Source organism: Aplidium turbinatum, chromosome 11, assembly GCF_918807975.1.
Source record: "Aplidium turbinatum chromosome 11, kaAplTurb1.1, whole genome shotgun sequence".
Classification (NCBI taxonomy): Eukaryota; Metazoa; Chordata; class Ascidiacea; order Aplousobranchia; family Polyclinidae; genus Aplidium; species Aplidium turbinatum.
This window is the reverse complement of record NC_137482.1, coordinates 22,393,200-22,413,609: the sequence shown is the minus strand read 5'-3', so window position 1 is coordinate 22,413,609 and position 20,410 is coordinate 22,393,200. Positions and strand designations below refer to the sequence as shown.

The 20,410-nt window shown below is 36.5% G+C and overlaps 1 protein-coding gene across 1 annotated transcript; it reads right to left on the bottom strand.

Moving 5' to 3' along the window:
- Positions 1 to 5,220: 5,220 nt before the first annotated feature.
- LOC145779724 (pleckstrin homology domain-containing family B member 2-like) lies at positions 5,221 to 20,189 on the bottom strand. Its single transcript, XM_082591360.1, has 5 exons — positions 20,051 to 20,189; positions 14,205 to 14,357; positions 7,469 to 7,568; positions 6,829 to 7,070; positions 5,221 to 5,912 (listed from the first exon to the last, which is right to left on the bottom strand). Exons 1-5 carry the CDS (start codon positions 20,091 to 20,093, stop codon positions 5,776 to 5,778), a joined length of 675 nt encoding a protein of 224 aa, XP_082447486.1. The 5' UTR covers positions 20,094 to 20,189; the 3' UTR covers positions 5,221 to 5,775.
- Positions 20,190 to 20,410: the final 221 nt, after the last annotated feature.

Below are 20,410 nucleotides of genomic sequence, written 5' to 3'. Positions count from 1 at the left end.
CTCGAATTCGAAAAATTGCTTAAGGCTTTTCTCTCTTTCAGCAGCAGCAGCAGCAATCATCCTATTGAACATGACTTTCGAACCAATACCACTTGCACCACTTTTTGTTTTGTTTACTTTCATTAAGGATTCTAATGGCTTGATCAATCTTTGCATTTGATTGCATTGCATTTGATCCCATCTAAACCTTTCTGGATATTTTCACCAATTTGCTCCGCTTGTTCACAATTGACGTCATATTTTCCAGCGATGGACATTAGACCGTTTGAAAGAGAAGATAGGTTTACATCTGGTACCAAGAATGGGTGTTTCGTTGTTAACCAGGCCAGAAATCTTCATAATCCCTCTTTTTTCTTGAAGCACCCTTCATGCTGGTTGCTTCATAGAAACTGAGCCTTGCTTAGTTGCGTCATTGCTTCATGAATACTTGCCGAGTGACTCACACTTAAAACCCAAAGATGTCGAACACTTTTCTGTCATACTTTTTCCTTCCATCAACCCTCCACGCGACTTATTTGAGCGCATAAGAGTTTGCTCGATCGAAAGATCTGTCCAAATTCCAGTGAAGCTTTTTGCTGTCCTCTTTACTGTGTGCTGTTCGGTTTGGAATTGATCGTACAACCATAGATGAAAAGAGAATTCTGCAGTTATCAGCAATATCTGGAGTCATGGTATTGAATGTAATACTTTAGTAAGTATGCTTGAAATACAAGATAGTTTCACATCTTTTTCGTATCAAAGTAATAATTAGTATGAACGACATACTCCAGAGACTAGACGAAAAACTTAAGAATGAAGACATTTTTTCACTTCTGCAAAACGTCGATGTTGGTACCGTACCGAAGAAGAGGAATGCTCGTACAATGAAGATGAAACAGGACAAGACGAGGAGGAAAGCAACATCTTTGACGATCTTGTGACGAAAATTTCAAATTTGCCTGAACTTCATAGATTTATCCTGTTGCTAAATCGGTAATAACTTTTTTTCTGTACATTTTCAGGGTTCTGCTTAATAGAAAAAGTTGTTCCCCTTGAAAAAAGCTAAAAAATGATTTATAATATGTCCTTGTTTGAAAAACTTGAAAATTTCATATGTTGGACCCAAAAGGGATTGTGACGTCATTTGGAAAAAGGGCTCAAAAAGTGGTTTCCCATCATCCGATTTATGGGGATTTTTTTCTGAGCCATTTGCATAATGTGGGGAAGGTCTGAGCAAAGTATCAGCTTGATAAAAAAATTTTCCCACAAAAAACCTCCCACGACTGCACTATTGGGCCATGTACTGTATCTTCATAGCAACTGTCCATACAAATCTTAACACTTTGCTCCTCAAAGGGAGGCCGGATTTGGCCCCCCCCTCATATTTCCTTTAATTATTTGAAGCACAGTAACGCCATGCACTTGGTTTTTCTTGACTTTTCCTAAAATTGCCAGGCGGATCTGATGATATTAAATTTGATGCTAAAAGTTGTGTAGTTTTCTTGTAAATTCAAGATTTTGGTGAATTTTTGCTATTTCTAGCTAACTTCCAGCAAAGCGTGAAATGGATTACATTGCGATGACAAGCCATAAGCTCATAATTGCTTCGTGCATCGATATGCGCGAGCAGAGAGAAGCATTCTCTTGCTTTCTTTTGTTTGGTTTGACCTCAATAATACAAAGCGCGTTATTTCTTATGCTACAAAGAAAAGCCAGTGATCGCAAAGCTGTTAATTAGAAACAATAATAGCAAACGTTTTTTGCGTTATCAGCTCTACAAAGAAGAATAGCAATCCACGATCAAAATAGTAGACTATGGAGGCCACAAACTATTCAAAACAGTTGTTTCAAGCAGATAATATTCATTGACGAATAAAAAACGTTACAATAAGAAATCTTCTCTTGGATAAAGACACGAAAACTTGGTTTCGAAATAAACGTTCTATGGAAATGCTCTCATTGACAAAACTTGCAATTGAGGAAATGTATCACTGCAAATGCTTTTGGGAGAAGCCGGAGAAATAGCGTTTTTGCAAACAGTAATTGTGAGATACTCAAAATTATGAGATAGGCTTCATTTACACGTAGCAGCTAACTCGATGGCGTCCCTTCACTGATTTATGTCGCCTACTTGTTGTTATGTCCTGTATTTTTGTTTCACAGTGCACTGTGTTTTGTTCCAAAGAGCGCAAAATAAAGATGATAATGCTTCATCTACATTACAAAATATTTTGTAATGTAGGCCTACAAACAAAATGTACAATGTACACAATGTACATTACAAAATATTTTGTACTGTAGACGAGGCATAAAGTTAGGCGTCACATAAGACAAACAACAAATCAGCTTTCTTCATCATTGATTCAACATCTGAATACGTTGCGCCAATGTATAAGAGGCCGGCTATTGTGAAGACCCGCCATTTAGGCTATAAACGATCCGATTATACCAAAAGTGGGACAAACTAGTGGATCAAAGAATGAATAAACAATGCTGAGAAAACTAAATCTAAGTGACGAACAATACCGATGTCTTCATTTATCTTGGAAAAATGCTGCCCAAACTTATCAACAAAAAATACCGTAAATAACGGCAAGGATCCCGAAAGCAGAATTTGCTCAACTTTGGCATGAATTTAGTCAGACATCTACAGTAATAATTCCACACATACAATAACGGGCTCTCAACTGCTGTAAGATAACACGATGGTTCTGGTTCTGGGCGATTTGTGTAACAGTTTAGGGGAAGACACTACTTGAAATGATGCACCACACAAAAGATTTTCAATGAAGACTGAGTCTAAAAACCGATGTGGATTGTGCTGCACAATGACTTCAAGTTCAGGACAGACAAGGCACAAAAATATCACGATAAAAATAAAGACCTTGTGGGAGATTTTCGAGAATCATAACACGATGCAAATACCAAAAACGCATGGTTTGCATGCTGCTCTAAGCTGGCCGGCAACCACAAAGGTAGACAATACAGGCAGTTTATAATTCGATAACAGCGCAATAAACATTATAAATACGTAAACCGACAATTTTCTTTTACAAACGTTTTACGTCTAATAGTAAATTTTCCCTCAACAATTTTTTGTGAAGCACTTGCAAACCACGGTTTTATAAAATAATTCATCATTATTATTTTTTACTTCTCGGATATTGTAAAACGTCATCAGCAAAATCACAAAAAAAATTTCATTACTTCAATGTAGTAGGCCTAAGAATTTCTTATAGAATTGTAGCCACGTTGTTTCAACAAAGAAGCCATTTTTTAGCAATATAGAGTTATAGAAAATAATTTGCAATCATGCAAATGGTTGGAAAGAATCTAGGAAGTCTTCTCACAATCTGGCACAAAATGATTATGTTTATTGTATCTCTGTAAAATGTTTTACGACAAACTTTGAAGCTTCGTTATAATCATTTTTATCTTTGAAGTCAAAAGTTATTTTTTTTTTTTTTGCCAGAAACATAATCACTGCCTTGCTGATGTTGTCGATATTACGCGTATTTTTAGTGCTTCAAACAATAAGGACCCAGTCAGCAATCCAGTCCTTTTACATTGATTCAACATTTGTAAACGTTAAATTTATGTAGATTTGCTGACTGTGGGTTATTTCACATTTCCTTTGTTTACGCACGTTCCTCAATTCGCTGTTGCATTATTTCGACGCTGGCGGCAATTCGCTGTTGCATTATTTCGAATTGATTGACACAATCTTCAATAAAAAGTGAGCTTCGAACTTAGCTTTGTTGATATAAATGCTGTATTTTTTGTGGATGTAATTTATGAGTCATGTTTATAAACACCCGTAAGCGAAATGACTTATGATGTGGCCTGCATGATATTTGTGATGCGACTTGACACAAATCCACAATTTCAAAAGCACCTAATTTGAACTTAGAAATTTCAGATAATTTCAACAACTTGTTCAACTGTCTTCTCTCTACTAAAAATATTCATACTACAAACTCAATTGTAGACCTAAATACACAAACGAAGATGTAAACAGCTATTCAAGCAGGCTAAGGTGTTACTTATGAGAAATTTGGTTCCATAAAACTAGAAGCTAGCCATGAGTTTGGGAATGCATTAGTTTAGGATAAAAATGTAAGACAACAAACGCAGTTTTGTTTTTTTTTCAAATTCGTGTAACAATGTTACTTTGATTGTAACTATTTTAGAATCAGTGAGTAGCTTACAATAAGATTTGCTCGCAAGTCGTAAATTCTAATCAATGCAATGATTCGGCACACCGCACACACACTTCGTGCGTTCGATCGAGCTCTTTGTTATTCAGAAGTTTGCATGAAATCGGATTAGCACGGTAATTAAATAGCGGCAAGTTAAATCAAAATTGTCGTTTTTGGGTACCTTTGCAAAAATTGAAATATCAAGTTTAACATATAAAATTTTAAAATAATGACTTTTCAAACTTATATACAAATGATTTGCTTTCACACCAGTGCAACTTCTGTTCAAATAGCATCAGCGGATAACACGTAACAGCTGATTGAATTTGATCCAAAAACGGCCCCCCCTTGAGCAGTTAACTTCCAAAAAAACGTTGAAAAGCAAAGGGTTAAATATATCAGCTAAAGCTATGTGGGCTAATAAAGCTATAGCCTAAATTTATTTGTTTTTTTTGTTTATTAACATTTTCTTTTTTTATTTTCTTATATCTTACATTTTTCTGAAGGTGTTGCGACCGTGCCAAATTTTTTTTTCAACTCAATAACTTACTTCGGTCACAAGCACGTTTTTAACGTTCGCGTTTTGTCGCTTCTACCTTTTTCTCGACCTTTGCTATGTTGACGTGTATTGTTTTGATATGATGGTCAGAAATAAAAACAACTGAACTGTTCGGCATTGTCATGCAAGCTGAGAAAGCAGCTTCGTGTATCTCGTAAGATAAACGAAGAAGATTATCGTACATTTGTCGACCTCCAAATAAAAATATCTCGGGCTTCTAACAAACCTTTGCGTGCATGGACCATCACAAAGAACCTAAGATTGCTGGTCAATGTACGCTGTATGTTGCATAGCCGAGTGGTGAGAACACTGGAACGGCAATCGAAAGGGCGCCGGTTCGACACCGCTTAAGAGCATACGACTGTGTCTGTGGCAGGACACTTAAAGGCGTGCCTGAAAGTGGACACGAAGATTGGCTTCCTTGCCTTCCCGTCCACTTAATCTAAATCTTCAACTACCGGGTGTGAGCCTGGATACGACAAACAAAGTATGCTGTATGTATTGTACTTCACAAGTTTTTATTCAATGCGGCAAGAATACAACAAATACATTATTGGTTGAAGCAGCAAAATTTATACAATTACGATAAGGTCAACTACCAAGCAACGTGGAATCTTCCACAAAATATTTACAAAGTACAAACATGTATCTTTCACGCTAGTATCACAAACATTTTATTTCAAACTGCTCACAGAAACCTCACACTCATCGCACGTTTCATCTGCTTTTATCTCGTAAAACACACCTTTGCTTAAGTGCCCCCCTCGTCTAGGTAGTTTCAATACCGTATTGCTGCTACTTGTAGCACATAAAGACGTTATTGCCTTCATTCTGTTACTAAGATAGAATTTAACGTTCATTAAAACGTATTCAAAATTGAACACAGAAAATACAGCTAGGTTGCAAAATTAATGCACAAGCAATATACAACATAGCAGCGAAGAAAAAGTACGTCATGCAGTCACAAGTTAACGCGAACTTGTGTAGAAGAAAGCATCATGCTGGAGAAACAATTTACAATCAGCGTTATTTGGCAAATTAAAAAAACAAAAACGGAGACCACATAGCTGCACCAAGCATGGCCCCAGCAGCCATGCCCCACATTAAGTTGCCGGATCTGTAGTAATATGGATCGTCATCTCGGATTATGGTGATGACCTGAGTCTGGGGGTGGACTGAAAGGAAAATAATAACCGTAAAAAAAACAACACAATTCTTTCTATTGCTTCAATATGTTCTACAAGCGTGAGTGTTCTCTGTGACATGAAACAGTGGAGCGATATTGATACGGCCAGCCTCATGGGCAAAACACCGCTGTCTATCGCTGCCAATTCTTGTTACACTCCACTGCCGGAAAACATGTGCCATGTTTTTTAACCAACAAATTTACATTTTAACATTTAACCGAAACTTATCAGAATTGCAAAATGCATTGCAACGCTGCAAATTCAAAACCTAAGTTCTCTCACGAAACTTAGGTCACGCTTCCTGTTTAACAAATGCCACTCTCACAGAATTTAGTTCATCGCATCTGTATTTCTAAAGCGACACAACTATGTAACCGGTTTTTGCTTTCATAACTCTCACGATAGTACCGGTATTGATAAAAGGCGTTATCGGTATATTATGATATAGGCGGGGAATTGAAAAATGCAAACACTCAGAGAAACAGAACAGACTGAGCAACATTCGGAAATAGACTTGCAAAGTGAACGGACTGAACGCCAGAACGAAAAGGTAAAATTCACGACGGGAGAATGTCGCTTTTCAGACACCCGTTGCAATAAATTAAGTTGGTTAGATATTTCTCAATTCCCCGAATAGAAAAATTGTAACTTTGAACAATAATAAAATATGTTTAATATTCCATTTTACTTGTGTTAATTTTTGTAGGAAATCAAAAACCCTACATTGGGAGAGTCAATTATAGCAAAACCCTACAGAGACTACACTGATGTGGTTAGAGAAACGCAAGGCTCGCTGTTCTACAATGACTGCTCAGCTTTGTGCTGATTCGCTCCTTCTAGAGTAGACGCTACCACCTATGTCTATAAACCTAGTGAATATCAGTAAACACAAAATCTAACATACCATAAAATGGCTGTCCATAGGCGTCATACTGCACTTGCAAAGGCCCATGGTTAGGATAATAATAGACCGGGACATTCTGTTGCACAGGGTAGTTAGCTCTGCGTGTATGTGGATATGAATTTGACCGGCGCAAGACTGTGGTAGTTTGTGGGTAGCCGACTGTGGTAGTTTGTGGGTAGCCGACTGCGGGTGGAGTTGGCCCAGGAATGCGAATAAACTGCTCAATCATCATTTTCCAAGCTCTGCGCAATGAAAAAAAAGTAATTACCAATCAAATAATGCATTGTCTTGTAGTGCACCAGGATGGGTAGATTGCAATGAAGTCCATCACTTTGACAATAAACGACTGCATGTGTAATATACTTTGCGCATGCAATCGATTGCGATTCCATAAAAAATGTAGTCGTTTACGGTTAGTGGTCACCCAATGTATGCTATGCACTCCACGAAAAAAAACAACCGCTTTGAAAAAGCATATCAACATGAAAATTCTAAAGCAGCTCCTCCGTGCATGCGATTAGTGCTTGACGCTAAAGAAAATCACAGAAATGTTTAACAGGTACCATATAAAAAAGAGGTTTTACCCAAGACGACCGTTTTTACCCACCAAAGTGTAGGAAATACAAACTACGGTGCTTACAATGCTTCATCGGAATTGAAAGCACAAACCACAACGTCACTTTGTTGATGTCCCACCAGCTTCAAAAGACATCCGTATGTTCGCTCTTGGGGAGGCTCAACTACAAATATCAAAAGTAATGTTATTCCTCCTATGCATACACTAGCCCGGAATGGCCCGTTTCGGTGAGTCCGATTCCTTAACGGGGGATTTTTTCAATTTTTTTTTTAAATTATTGGGTACCGTAGCCTAATTATTATCATTGCCGTTTTAGGGTTAGGGGTTAGGAACTCACCGAATCGGACTCACCGAATAGTAGCAGACCCTACTAGCCAAACAGTGTGCCAGGGTATTTGTTGAAAAGGTAACATTTAAACAATAAGTCAATCCAAGCTGTATACTTCCATATCTTTCATTGGTCGTAGTTAGCAGTGTAATGTAATGGGCCTTACAAAATATGGATAAAAGCTTTAGCAACAATAAAAATGACAATGTAACTTGAAAACCATTCCAATGCAATGCAAAAACCATTGGGAAAATACATGTCTGCTTTCATACGCGCCGACTCCCAGGGGGACCGGCGCCCCCTGTAAATTTATGGTTGAGGGGCAACAAAAATGGCTATTACAGGTGGTGTTTCAAAGATAAAATACTTCGCGAGAAATTTAGATCATTTAAACGGACTTAGAGAATGCCGAAAGCGAAAAACAGCCTGCGTTGCTCTTGCCCGCAAAACAGCAGCTGATCACATGGCTTTCTCTGGAACGTGAATTACTACTGAGATGCGCACCGCACGCACGCTCACAGTCACACACTGCTTAACTTCCCGCGCGTGAGGAGCAACTTCAAAGTCAAAACATGTGGTAGCGAAAAAGCGAATGCGAGGTTAAATGTTTATTCTCATTTCACGAGTTATCCAAACGTCCGTTAGATTTTTTGTAACTTCATCATCATCATCATAATCCATCGTCGGTTTGTTCCCCACTAGTGGGGGTGGCCGATTGTTTCCGCGCAGCAATTGTTTTAATCCCCTTTCTCCATTTCACCCTGTCCCTTGCATCTTCCTCCTTTTCAAACATGAAATCGATTTTAGCAAACTTTATCGAGTTGAAACTACGACACACCGAACAATTACGTGAATACAGCTTGGAAATCATACCGTATGGAAATTTCAAAGTAGAGCGTAGAGTAACTTACGCTGCTGGAATAGTCACGTAACTATTCACTGCAGTATTACGTAAACCAACTAAATCAGACGCGCTATTTTCAACGAGGTCGTCCCGCTGTGAGATCAATTATGATTCAACAGAACGCACTGTTTTGTTCGCAATGTGTGAGAATTAAATCGAAAACCGATAAAAGAAAAGGTGTTTAATGGTCTTGGTCGCAATTCGCAAATATTGCCTGCAATAACGACGTCTCTTACCGCTATTATCACCTAGCCCATGGCTTTCCAAACTTTTCTGCTCGCGACCCCTTTTAATCTCCTAAAATTTTCCGCGACCCCCCTTTACGGTGAAAGGGATAAACAATGCGAAATATACGTTTGTGATATATATTGAAAGGTCTTTCCGTACTCGAAGCCTACTACTTTGTAGCCAGCTGGCCTTGTAGCCAGCTGGAAACAAAACCAAACAAAAGTAAACACATTTATTCAGAAAAGAAAATACTTTTAAGCTCTTTCAACAGTCTTGAGAAGTGTCGATAACCAGAGGCTTAATATACCGTAACGCTTGATTCCACGCCATTGTTAGCCAAAAAAACTTTTCAGTAAATGAGATTATTTCAAATAAATCATTTTCAATGTTTTGTTTCTAGATGTTTAATTTTTTGACGAACCCTCCAAGTTTAGATTTCCATGTAAAAACATAAATGTTTTTCTCCTTGGAAGGACAAATTAAATTCGTTCCCCTTTTTCAGGCAAACCTGACAAATAGCATAATTTGAAAAGCCTTTCTCAAAACGTCTTTACAAACACGGTGAACAAAGGCTACACTTTTTCCGTTGGAAAATTCACGACTTAATTTTTTAACACTAATACATAAAACATCACAATCCACTTTTGAACAGACAATTGTTTGCTTGCGGCTCGTCTTTCTTGCTCTCTGTATTTTAAAATTAGTTTTTTCGCACCTTGCCTTTCTACCACATCATGTGATCTGTTTAAACACTTTTTGATGCAGTTACCTTTGATTCTCGTGGAGCCTATCGTTGAGTTTGAGCTAGTCAGATGTACTGTGCAGTTTTTTTTTTGTCTTTTCCTGTTTATAGATTTAGTTATAATCTTTAATAATCTTTAATTTAGTAATATAATAATCTTTAATATGTTAAACTTGATAACGTTGCTCGGCTTCGTATGCCTATGGTTCAACAAGACAAATTCTCTATCGAAGCTGTATAACACTAATATATAACTTGTTAAAGCATTGCCTTTACTTTTGAAATCCACGTTTACAATGCAGAAAAGAGAATATTAAACTGCTATTCCATATTTTAGGCTATATAAATTTAAAAAATACGGATAGCCTATTGAGTGCACGACTCTTAATAGTTAATAACTTTCACAGCATTTTGCATATAAGTGATAATATGCAGTGCTTTGTGTAAAGTTTGTATGCTTTCTGCGACCCCCGAAGTTCGTTACGCGACCCCCACTTTGGGAAGCCCTGACCTAGTCAACCTGACACATGACGTGACCTGACATCATTGTTTTATGCGGCCGCCAAGGTTTGACATCGACTTCAGTGATCATGGAATGTTAAGAGCGATTGTATCGCACACGCAAAAATAAAAAAAATTGATCTTTTAAAACAGCTCTTTTTGCTGTTTTGTCTAGTGAGCTTTGGATATTGCTCAACAAGTGCATAAAGTTTAGAATTGACAAGAAATCATTAAATTTGAAAGTTAAGTTTGAATCTTTGCAAATAAACGTATTCAAAACTTTTACTTCGGCCGACGCCAATTCACCTTCTGTAATCTACGTCGGCAATAATTTTGCCGCAGCAAAAATGCGTTAATTTTGAAAACTGCCGAGCTGGGGACAACAGCTTGTCCCGTGTATAAGTTGAACCTGTCTTTTCGAGGTGAAAATCACTTGCGAAAAATTTTAATTGAGTAAAATAACGTTATGGTTAATGGTTATGACGTCATCACCTTTCTCGCCCGCCAAGCACGGCCTACTAGAACACGGCCAAATATGTTGCTATTTAAAGAAATTTCTAAGAGTCTGAATTGTTGCAATCATATCTATGACAAACCTGTCATCTTCCCATTCCCAGAAGTATGTAACATAAGCAATATTTGCATCTAGGCATCTTTTTGGCTTGTTTTGCCGGAGATTTAGATATGTAGGTTAAGCACAATTTATACAATAATAATGTAAAATATGTAAGACTTTCTAACTGCATCCTGGAGGTAGTCTCATCATACAGTCGTTAGGTTTTTTGTATAGCAAGATCTTTTGCCAAAAGCCATATTTTACTTGCCAAGTTAAACTTGGCGAAAAACAAAACAAACTAAAATTCAAATTGGCACATCAAATGAACCACTTACAACATAGAATTCACAAAAAATTCCTGATATTTTAAATGAAACATGCAATTGCACCAAACGATACTGACTCCAGAGTGCAGTTGGAAAGTTTTAGATATTACATTATTATTGTGTAAACTGTGCTCAACGTACATACCTAATCTCCGGTTAAACAAGCCAAACATAAGTCTAGATGCAAATATTGCTTATTTTACATACTTCTGGAAATGGGAAGATGACAGGTTTGTCATAGCTATGATTGTAACAATTCAGACTCTTAGAAATTTCCTCAAATAGCAACATATTTGGCCGTGTTCTAGTAGGTCATGCGCCAAGGTTTTTTTGAAAAGTCAGCGCCTATGTCTGCTTCAACTGAGTTGAGGTTAGAGTGTGGAATTGGGTTAGACTGTCCTTCAATCACGCTGAATAGTCGATATTCGCAAACGTTCAGATCTGGAGAGCTACAAGGTCAAATGTCTTTCGGGACAAACATGGGAAGATTCTCTTTCAGATAAGTCTGAGCTCTTTTTACTCCTTGTGCTGGCGCAGAGTCTTGAACAAGTATGACTTTGGTAGCATCGTAGTTTCTACGAATCCAGGGCAGCAAAATATCATTCAGATACTTCGTCGTGTTGATTCTAAGTCCAGCTTTGATGAAAGGAGGAAGCATCACCTTGCCATCACTTGTAATGTAACGGCTGCAAAAACCATAACAAAAGCAGGATTTCGATTTGCAACCTCGTCCACAATGAACTTTTTCTCTTCGACAAAAATGCAAACATATCCTCCTTTGTTTTTAAGATGATTGAGAAGCTTTGGACACTTTTTAACCCTGATTGATCTTGAGTGGGCAGTGAGGAGTGTGACGTGTTTTCACATAAAACTTCATCTCAAGGTCTTTATTGACTACTCTACTGACGGCTCTGTGACTGACATCATGGCGTCTTTTGGCCAGTTTTGTCATCGATTGTGTTGGGTCTGCCTTTATCCGGAATGGCCTGTTTCGGCGAGTGCCCTATTCAGCAATTTTTTGATTTTTTTTTTTAAATTATTGGGTACCGTAGCCTTATTATTATTGCCGTTTTAGGGGTTGGGGTTAGGTTTGGGGTAGCGGTTGGAGTTAGGATCTTATTTCAGGGGGTTAAGTGTTAGGGGGTTAAGCGTTAGGGGGTTAAGGGTTAGGGAATTATTTGAACGTAAAGCGACGTTAAAACGATGTAAAAGCGGCAATGATAATTAGGCTACGGTAACCGATAATTTAAAAAAATTTTTAAAACATCACCAAATAGGGAACTCGCCGAAAAGGGCTCTCACCGAATAGGGCACTCGCCGAATAGTAGCAGACCCGCCCTGCCAAAAAAGCTTTTGTTCACTTTCGATCCTTTCGAGGGCTCTGGAGGTTTGTTTCAACTTCCCCTCGGCATCAAACTTGGTCACAACTCGGTAAACTGTCATCTTTGAGTAGCCAGTGCTCTTAGTAATATCCAAAGGAGTGCTCCCAGCACATTTCAATTCGCATATGGTTATCCGTTTCGATAATTCTGCCATGTTTAAAGAAGTTTGTCTAAATGTTATTATTACACTATCTTTTAGAATACTTTTATAAGATTATCTGCAGAAAGTTTCATCTTGATTAGAGAAATGAAAAAGAAAAAGTCTCAATTTAAATGTGGGACCCTGTAAACTGATACCTTTATGACTGGTAACATTCTTAACTCTTTCGCAACCACCGAAGTCATGACGTTTTAATCTAAATAACCAGACATTTTTCACAAAAACCTGTTGCATTTACGCCGTAATATTATCTCATGTGATCGACGTAGACGCACAATCTTGACATCAAATGAAAGCATATATCCTTAACTACCCGAAGATGAAAAGTTTTGCAATAAAATTTAAAACATTCAATGTACAACTAGCAACTTTCCAAACGGTATTTTTTCTAATTTCTAAAAAAATTAAAAATTGGCAGAAAAGTATACTTCATTATAATCTTTACTACCCAAGAATGATACAATAATATGAAAATATGTGTAGTTTAATCGAATGCCAAAACAATTCTGCACATGAGAAAAATTTTACTTCGTTTCTGCGCGCAATGCTTTAAGAGATACAGCAGAATGAATAAGGACAGGTAAAGACTATGGATGGATCTGCCATTATGTACATTTTTTTGCTTGAAACACCTTTTAAACTTGGACGTATGGATACGTCCTTGGTCATCATGGTTAAAATCTGAAGACGTATGTATACGTCCGTGGTCGCGAAAGAGTTAAACAAGAGTGTTTGTAGCTGGGTGTAACAATAACATAGGGTGACTGATGTACAGTACACAACGCGTTACTGACATAAAATAACATCTATGGTCTGCTTGGGTCTGTTATTATTTGGCGAGTTCGATTCGGCGAGTCCGATTCGGCTAGTCCGATTCGGCGTGTGCCCTATTCGGCTAGAGCCCTTTTCGGCGATTTTTCGATTTTTTTTTAAAATTATTGGGTACCGTAGCCTAATTATCATTGCCGCTTTTACATCGTTTTAACGTCGCTTTACGTTCAAATAACTCCCTAACCTTTAACCCCCTAACGCTTAACCTCCTAACACTTAACCCCCTAACCCTTAACCCCCTAACTCCAACCCTAACCTCTAACCCCAACCCCTAACTCTAAAACGGCAATGATTAGGCTATGGTACCCGATAATTTAAAAAAAAAATGTTTTAAATCGCCGAATAGGGAACTTGCCAAAAAAGGGCTCTCGCCGAATAGGGCACTCGCCGAATAGGGCACTCGCCGAATCGGACTAGCCGAATCGGACTCGTCAAATCGGACTCGTCGAAACGGGCCATTCCGGGTCTGCTTAGGCCTGGTTTTTAAATGTTTCTTAATACTGAGAAGTGAGAATCCACCCAGACGAACGTTTGGTCAAGTTTTGTAAAATAGCTTCCAGGATTTGTCTTGCAGTCAGCAGGCTTCAATCAAAATCTTCATTTCAACAACTGAGTATGCTTTCAAGTTGTTAAGAGAAATAAAGAGCACATCCAATAATCACTTACAGTTTAATGAATAAGATATGAGATTGATGCTGTTTATGACCCTATAGTTTTCTAAAGACACACATAGAACGGAACAGTTGTTACAACAGCTTCCACCATAGTCTTATAACACTAACTTTTTATTTATTTTTCACTGTGTATGCTAAAACAGTTCAAATTTCAGGCAATAGCTTACCACTACATTCCAAAGCAGTCTTGACCATTTTGCATGACAATGGAATACATAAATTTCCTTCCCTTTCTCTCAAGTTGTCCTTTTCAAAATAAGTCAAATTTCCATCGCCATACAAGACAAACCAATTTCTCTTCCATCGCTTCAGTACACTACCTAATTATAAAAAGTGAGTGTTTGTTTATAACATGTCAAGAGAAAATAATATTTTGAGCTTCACTGAAAAACAATCATCAACCAAAAGAAAAAACAATTGGAAGAATCTGTGTTTGCAATACAGTGATGAATAACTGCATTGCGGGCCAACAGGTGACCACAGTGGCTCACCACAGTATGCCCTCTACAGGCCCACAACTACAGTTGGAAAAATTTCTAATAAACAGACAAACCTGTTGGCATAAACACCCAAAAAACTGCTGAAAAAGTAGCATGCAGGTAGATACAATGAATTTATACAAAAAATAATGATCTTGTATAGAATAACAAGATATTCAAACTACTTATACAGTACACTACACGTATGTAAAAGTGATTCATATAAAATATATTTTAACTAATTTAAGCAAACTAAAACATGATACAATCATAAACTCATTCTGTAACATGGTCTCTACTTCGAACGTGGATTTTTAACCAGTTTCAATTGGAAAATAGTTATCTTTATTAGGATTAGCCATGACGTACTCAACAGAGGCCATGTCATCGTGCGTGCTGGAGTCTAAACTGGAGGCGAACATGTTTTCATGACTTTGACATACCATATTGAAAAGATATGTATAAAAAGTTGAAGTGAACGTTTTTCACCTTAAATATTTATCTTATATGAAAAATTTTGCTAGAAAATCAATTTTTAATTGTATATTCATTCGCCATTTGCGCAAGCATACTAAAACGATGCAAAGTTGCCAGGTGTAAAAACCCCAACAGATATCTGTGTGCTTTAATCAGTACTGTCCCGTTGTTCTGTCATTGAATTTGCACAATTGTTTTAACATACCCTTCTTTGAACAGGAAAAATCTACAAAAACTATCTTTACTTTTCAAAAACGCAGAAAAGTCTTAGTTTTTAAAATACTTTTTTTTTCTTTCAATTTTAATATAATTCCTATGTGATGAAACTTTACTAAACGTTTCATTTAGCAGCTTTATCTGCGGTTTTTATAATTTAAATATTGAACAATTTTTTTAATTTTACTCAGCTTTGTTTTGAAAATTGCACTCCTTTTCATGGCATTTCCTTTAAAAAGTTAATTGTTTTAAACTTCTGGCAACACTGATATTGTGTTCAATAATTGAATTAGGTTTTGCGGACTGCGGTGGTTTTTAAGGTGCTTGCTGTTGAAATGTTATTTAGGGTAGGATATTTGGATAAATGAAATGTTGATTTATTGAAATACTGGCCATGCAAACAAATATTGAGTACCGAGGCTGAAGGCTAGCTAGCGAATGCCGGTAGCCGCGTCGGTTTTGGTAAAATAATGTTAGGCTACTTGAGGGCACACCCAGAAGTGTTATGAAATTGTGTGAAAAGTAACTTACTGTACGGTACCTTTGAGAATGATGGGAATTGTTGAGGCGAGCTTTGTTTTTTTTTTCCAAATTGGTGTAGCTGTTTTTATTTTTAGTAGAGGTGTAGTATATTAAACGCATGATTGCAGGGTCAGCCTTCAGCTCTTGAGCCTAAAATTGCTTGCATGGTCAGTATTTCAAGGTCGCCATAGCTCAGACAAATCTAGAAATTCTATGCAGCATTTTGAAATTCTACTTTAGAAAAATAATTGCTTAGTCTGGCTAGACTTGTGCAGGCTAATACTTTGCTACACTGTAGAACAGTACAGCAAAAATGTGGCATGAAGGCACCCAGGAATTAAGAGACACGCTTATTTTCGAACCTGGTTTTAAAATTTTGTTGCCATCTAAAATATTGTTCTATACTGTGCATGTAGTATAAATAGGAATAGTCTAATGTGGTATAAGAAGGAATAGTCTAACAAACGCTTTTAAGTTTGTGTGCATTAATAAAAATTTAGTCTCCAATTTTGAGACCAGCAAAGTTTTTAAAAAAAAAGCAAAACGTTAACATGTTTAGATTGTTCTTATAAAAACTATGCATTTAAATTGTGCTGCTTAAAGTTTGATAAGTTGAATTTGGTCAGTTCATGCGGTCTCAAAGCATCATTTGTGACCTTAATTTTGTCAAACTTGTGCCATTGCAAAGTGTAGCCTATAGTTAGTGCAGGCATAGTTTTCATTACATCTTCATGTATATTTCACAGTATGTTAAGAGGTTATTTGATATTTAATTAAGATGGGTAGAAAATGTTGTGTGACTAATTGCCATGGAAATTGATGAGGCAAACAAAGAAACAACTTTTCGTTTACCTCGAAATCCTGAAGAGAAATATACCATATATATGCATATACCAGGTGACACAGTTTGCCAATGGGTACTTTATGGTTATATCATGTTTCATGAAGTTGTTAACCACTGTTGCAGAACCTCGTTATGTCGTGTTTTTCACTTTATATCAGATCAATACCAGTTATCTGTGAACAAAAAGTATGCAGCTACATTGGCCAATATTATGTTTAAAAATTATTGTTGTCTATTTTCACCTGTATCAGAAAAGGAAGTAAAACAAAAGATTTTAAAACTTATGCATTAAAAACTTGTTTTTTGTTTGTTTTTCTTTGTTGCTGAGACTTCTGTAAAGACTGTTATAGAACTTCTTTAAATGTCCATTTTCATTCCTGAGAAGTCCTTGCACTGATATTATTTAAAGTTGTCGTAACAGATAATTTTTTCGTTCATTATCTGAACTAAAGTAGCACCACATTAGTTGCGCAACCAGGGGGGCTTGGTTTAGCCCCCCCCCCCACTTTACTAAAATCCTGGATGCGCTACTGGCCACAGTCCTTTCATGTAGTAGTTTTGACCATGTAGGTACATTGTATTTTTGTGAATCAGCTGTATACAAAATAATAACTTCAAAGTTAAAACCTTACACATCTACTGTAATTGTTTTTATTATTGTAACACACACGGGAACAACTATTCATTGGAATAGACTATGTCAAGCATATGAAATGCCATAGATGAAAATGTATTTTACATTTTGAAATTTGAAAGCAAAATTTTCATTATAATCGTTTTAGGTTTAAATATACTGTGTTTGCAATGCAATATGGCAATGAAAATGTTCGCCTCCAGTTTAGACTCCAGCACGCACGTTGGTTTGGCCTCTGTTAAGTACGCCATGGGATTAGCCTAACTTGTTTCTTTAATGCGTTGATATGTTTCACATATATATAAACAGAAGAAATGTTTATGATAACTCAGTACCTTAAAAGGAAATTCGTTTTCTATACTTTCCACTTAAAGCTCAATCGAATATTAAGTGGTGTTTTTTCACAAACATAAACTAAACTGTGTATTCCCGTATTAGTGTCACCAACTTGTTAATTACCGTAAAACCTTACAACTTTGCCTGAAATTTGTGACTTGTATATCCGACCACAATACGATTTTCATGTTTTATTGGTTTTGTTTAATGGATGATATTGTTAAATATGAATATTTTATCAATTGTTTCAGCAGAAAAGAATAACTTTAAGATTATTTTCATTAAGTTAATTCCAAATCAAAATGCAAGGGAAAAAAATGCAAAAACTATGTGTCGGAAATTTCACATAGGGGTCAAAGGTCATTTACCCATGCAGAGTGTTTGCCATATGCAAGGCTTAAATATTTATTCACGAGTATGTGCAAATGAGTTTTTATTAAATTCAAAGAAGTTTGCTATTTTTTTTGGGCATTTTGATCGTTGTGATCCCTTATTTTGTGCTTTGGGTACAACTTTGCCCACTCCTCATGATCACTCCAGTGAACACCACCTGAGGCCTTTTTCTTGCATATAACTTTTATAAAGTTTGTACCTAAAACCTAATAATAATAATATATGAGATGTTGTAAAGCAGAGTGCTTATTCATCTTTCAATCACGTACAGTAAACAACTAATAAAGATAATAACAATATTAAGATTAACAGAGGTATCAACAGTGATACACACACAAAAGTAAACAGCTACAGGTATGTAATATCAATGTGACTAGGTAAAAAGACACACAAAAACAATACCAAAATTTTTTGTTATTGTACTAAAGCAATATTGGTAATTGATATGCATCAATTAAGCAGTGACTACTGGAATGCCTAATGCTAACAGTGTAATTGAACACTAGTGTTAGTACAGTATAAGGTCATGAACTTGATTACTGGTCACTAAGAGACACATTGAGCTGTGATTGGTTAAAATAGCAACATGAATATGACGACGTGATACCTCATTCAGCTAAATCTCTAATTGCTAGCAGTTTTAAAATCAGCAGAAACAAGCTGGATTGATGACTATGATTTTTTCTCTGTAGTTTAGTTATAATTTTTAGAATAAGCTTGCACGCAGCTCTGATTCCAGGGCTACAGCTTGCTCCATCACTACTGCTGTCTACCAGGTTGACGTTCCAAATCACCACATTTTGGCACAAAATGACATCTGACGACGTTGTGCAGTAAATTGAATGAGAGTCCAAAACCAAACAAAGATGATTTAAAGGTGTCTAATTGGGTAGTGGTGGAATTGAATAATGGTTCAACCTCCCGAAACACAACTGGTAACAATAGAAAATTGTAAGCGGGCCAAATCACAAGAAAGGTTTCCAACTCAGTTTATGAGGTCAAATTCTTAAGGCCCTCCTACAATTTGTCTTGTGACAAGTTCTCATGGCCCTTGAATGAGGATCAGACATTTGTGGACTTTGATGCCATATCTCGCGTTCTTCCAGAACCAATGTTTGATTAACGAAACAATATTTTCTTTTCTGTGTAATTTGTCACAAACTGTAAAACATTAATCGTTCTGCTGTTGGTATCCAAAAATTCATTTTTGTAACATCCACTGTTGCCGCTATGTCACAGAAAGTCAATCAATCAAGTTTATTTTCGGCATAGCTCCACATTCATTTTCAAAGTACACATCAGGAGATATAACAAATAGCTTTTTTTTTTTATATGGAAACTACACCATGGAGGCACCGAAAAAACCATGCGGTTATCTAAGTCAAGGTGCCCCCACATGGGATGTTTTACTGGATACAATATATAATTGGATTAATAGTACAGAAAACATAGTACAGAAAGGTGCATGATTGATGATACTGTCGTTCAGTAGTTGTTCATATTTTTTTGCTGCTTACGTTAGCAATTTCTATTCAATAAACAAGTTAATTTCAATATACTATCATTAAGCCTGGAGTGGCTAATCGCGACCATGAGGGTAACCAATTGTATAAAGTCCCTACCAATTGGGCAGAAAGTTATTTTTCTACTGTAAGTTATTTTTAAAAACACTGCTTGTGGGCAAAGTTGTATGATACCATGTTAAAATTGCTTGATCCACAACTAAATGTGTAAATTATAGCCAAACAACTAGCTGTGGGCAAAGTTACCACTTTCGGGACAACTTTGACCAGCAAAATAAAACAAAAAAAAATGAAAAAGATTAACTTCTGATAATTTAAGTTATTGCATGCTTTAGCACATGTCTTTGCAACCCAGATAAGCCATTGCAACAAGAATTACCTCCTTTACAACAAAATTTACAACAAATAATTTTCAGCTAACTCATGATATCTGGGCAAAGTTGTAAGGTTTTACGGTACTTCTCAGTCAAATGCATTTTTATATGATTCCTTATAGGCTATGCAACCAGACTGCAACCTAATGGTATACTTTGCAGTAAAAATATCTGGAATTTTCGCGATTATTTTTAACTGACAGAATAACACTTACTTTGTCGAAGCAACCAGCCGGTCTTCAAGGTAGGAATGGCCATATCTCCTTGAAATAAATATTTTGCAAGCCCAAAAAGAACTGATCGTTCAGCAAGATTATTAAAACGTAAAAATAGAGCAATAACACAAATTGAAACAACCTTCAAAGAAAATTTATGTTGCTCATTGGTTTACCTCAAGTTTAATGATTTAAATTTTACATATATAACAATAATAATAATTTATTTCACACCAGTGGGGCGCAAAATAGTGTCAATTAAAAGTCTCCAGGATATTGCCTTCTTCTTTGCTTTAGGTACCTATTCTTGTACAGTGGTATTTATAACATCTGTTAATATTTTCTGCATCAAGTTGGTTG

Coding starts and splice junctions, on each gene's coding strand:
- LOC145779724 (XM_082591360.1), bottom strand. CDS start 20,093: ATGGCCATTCCTACCTTGAAGACCGGCTGGTTGCTTCGACAAA. Junction 7,071..7,468: donor TTCAATTCCGATGAAGCATT/GTAAGCACCGTA, acceptor TTCATTGCGCAG/AGCTTGGAAAATGATGATTG. Junction 5,913..6,828: donor CTATGGACAGCCATTTTATG/GTATGTTAGATT, acceptor TTTTCCTTTCAG/TCCACCCCCAGACTCAGGTC.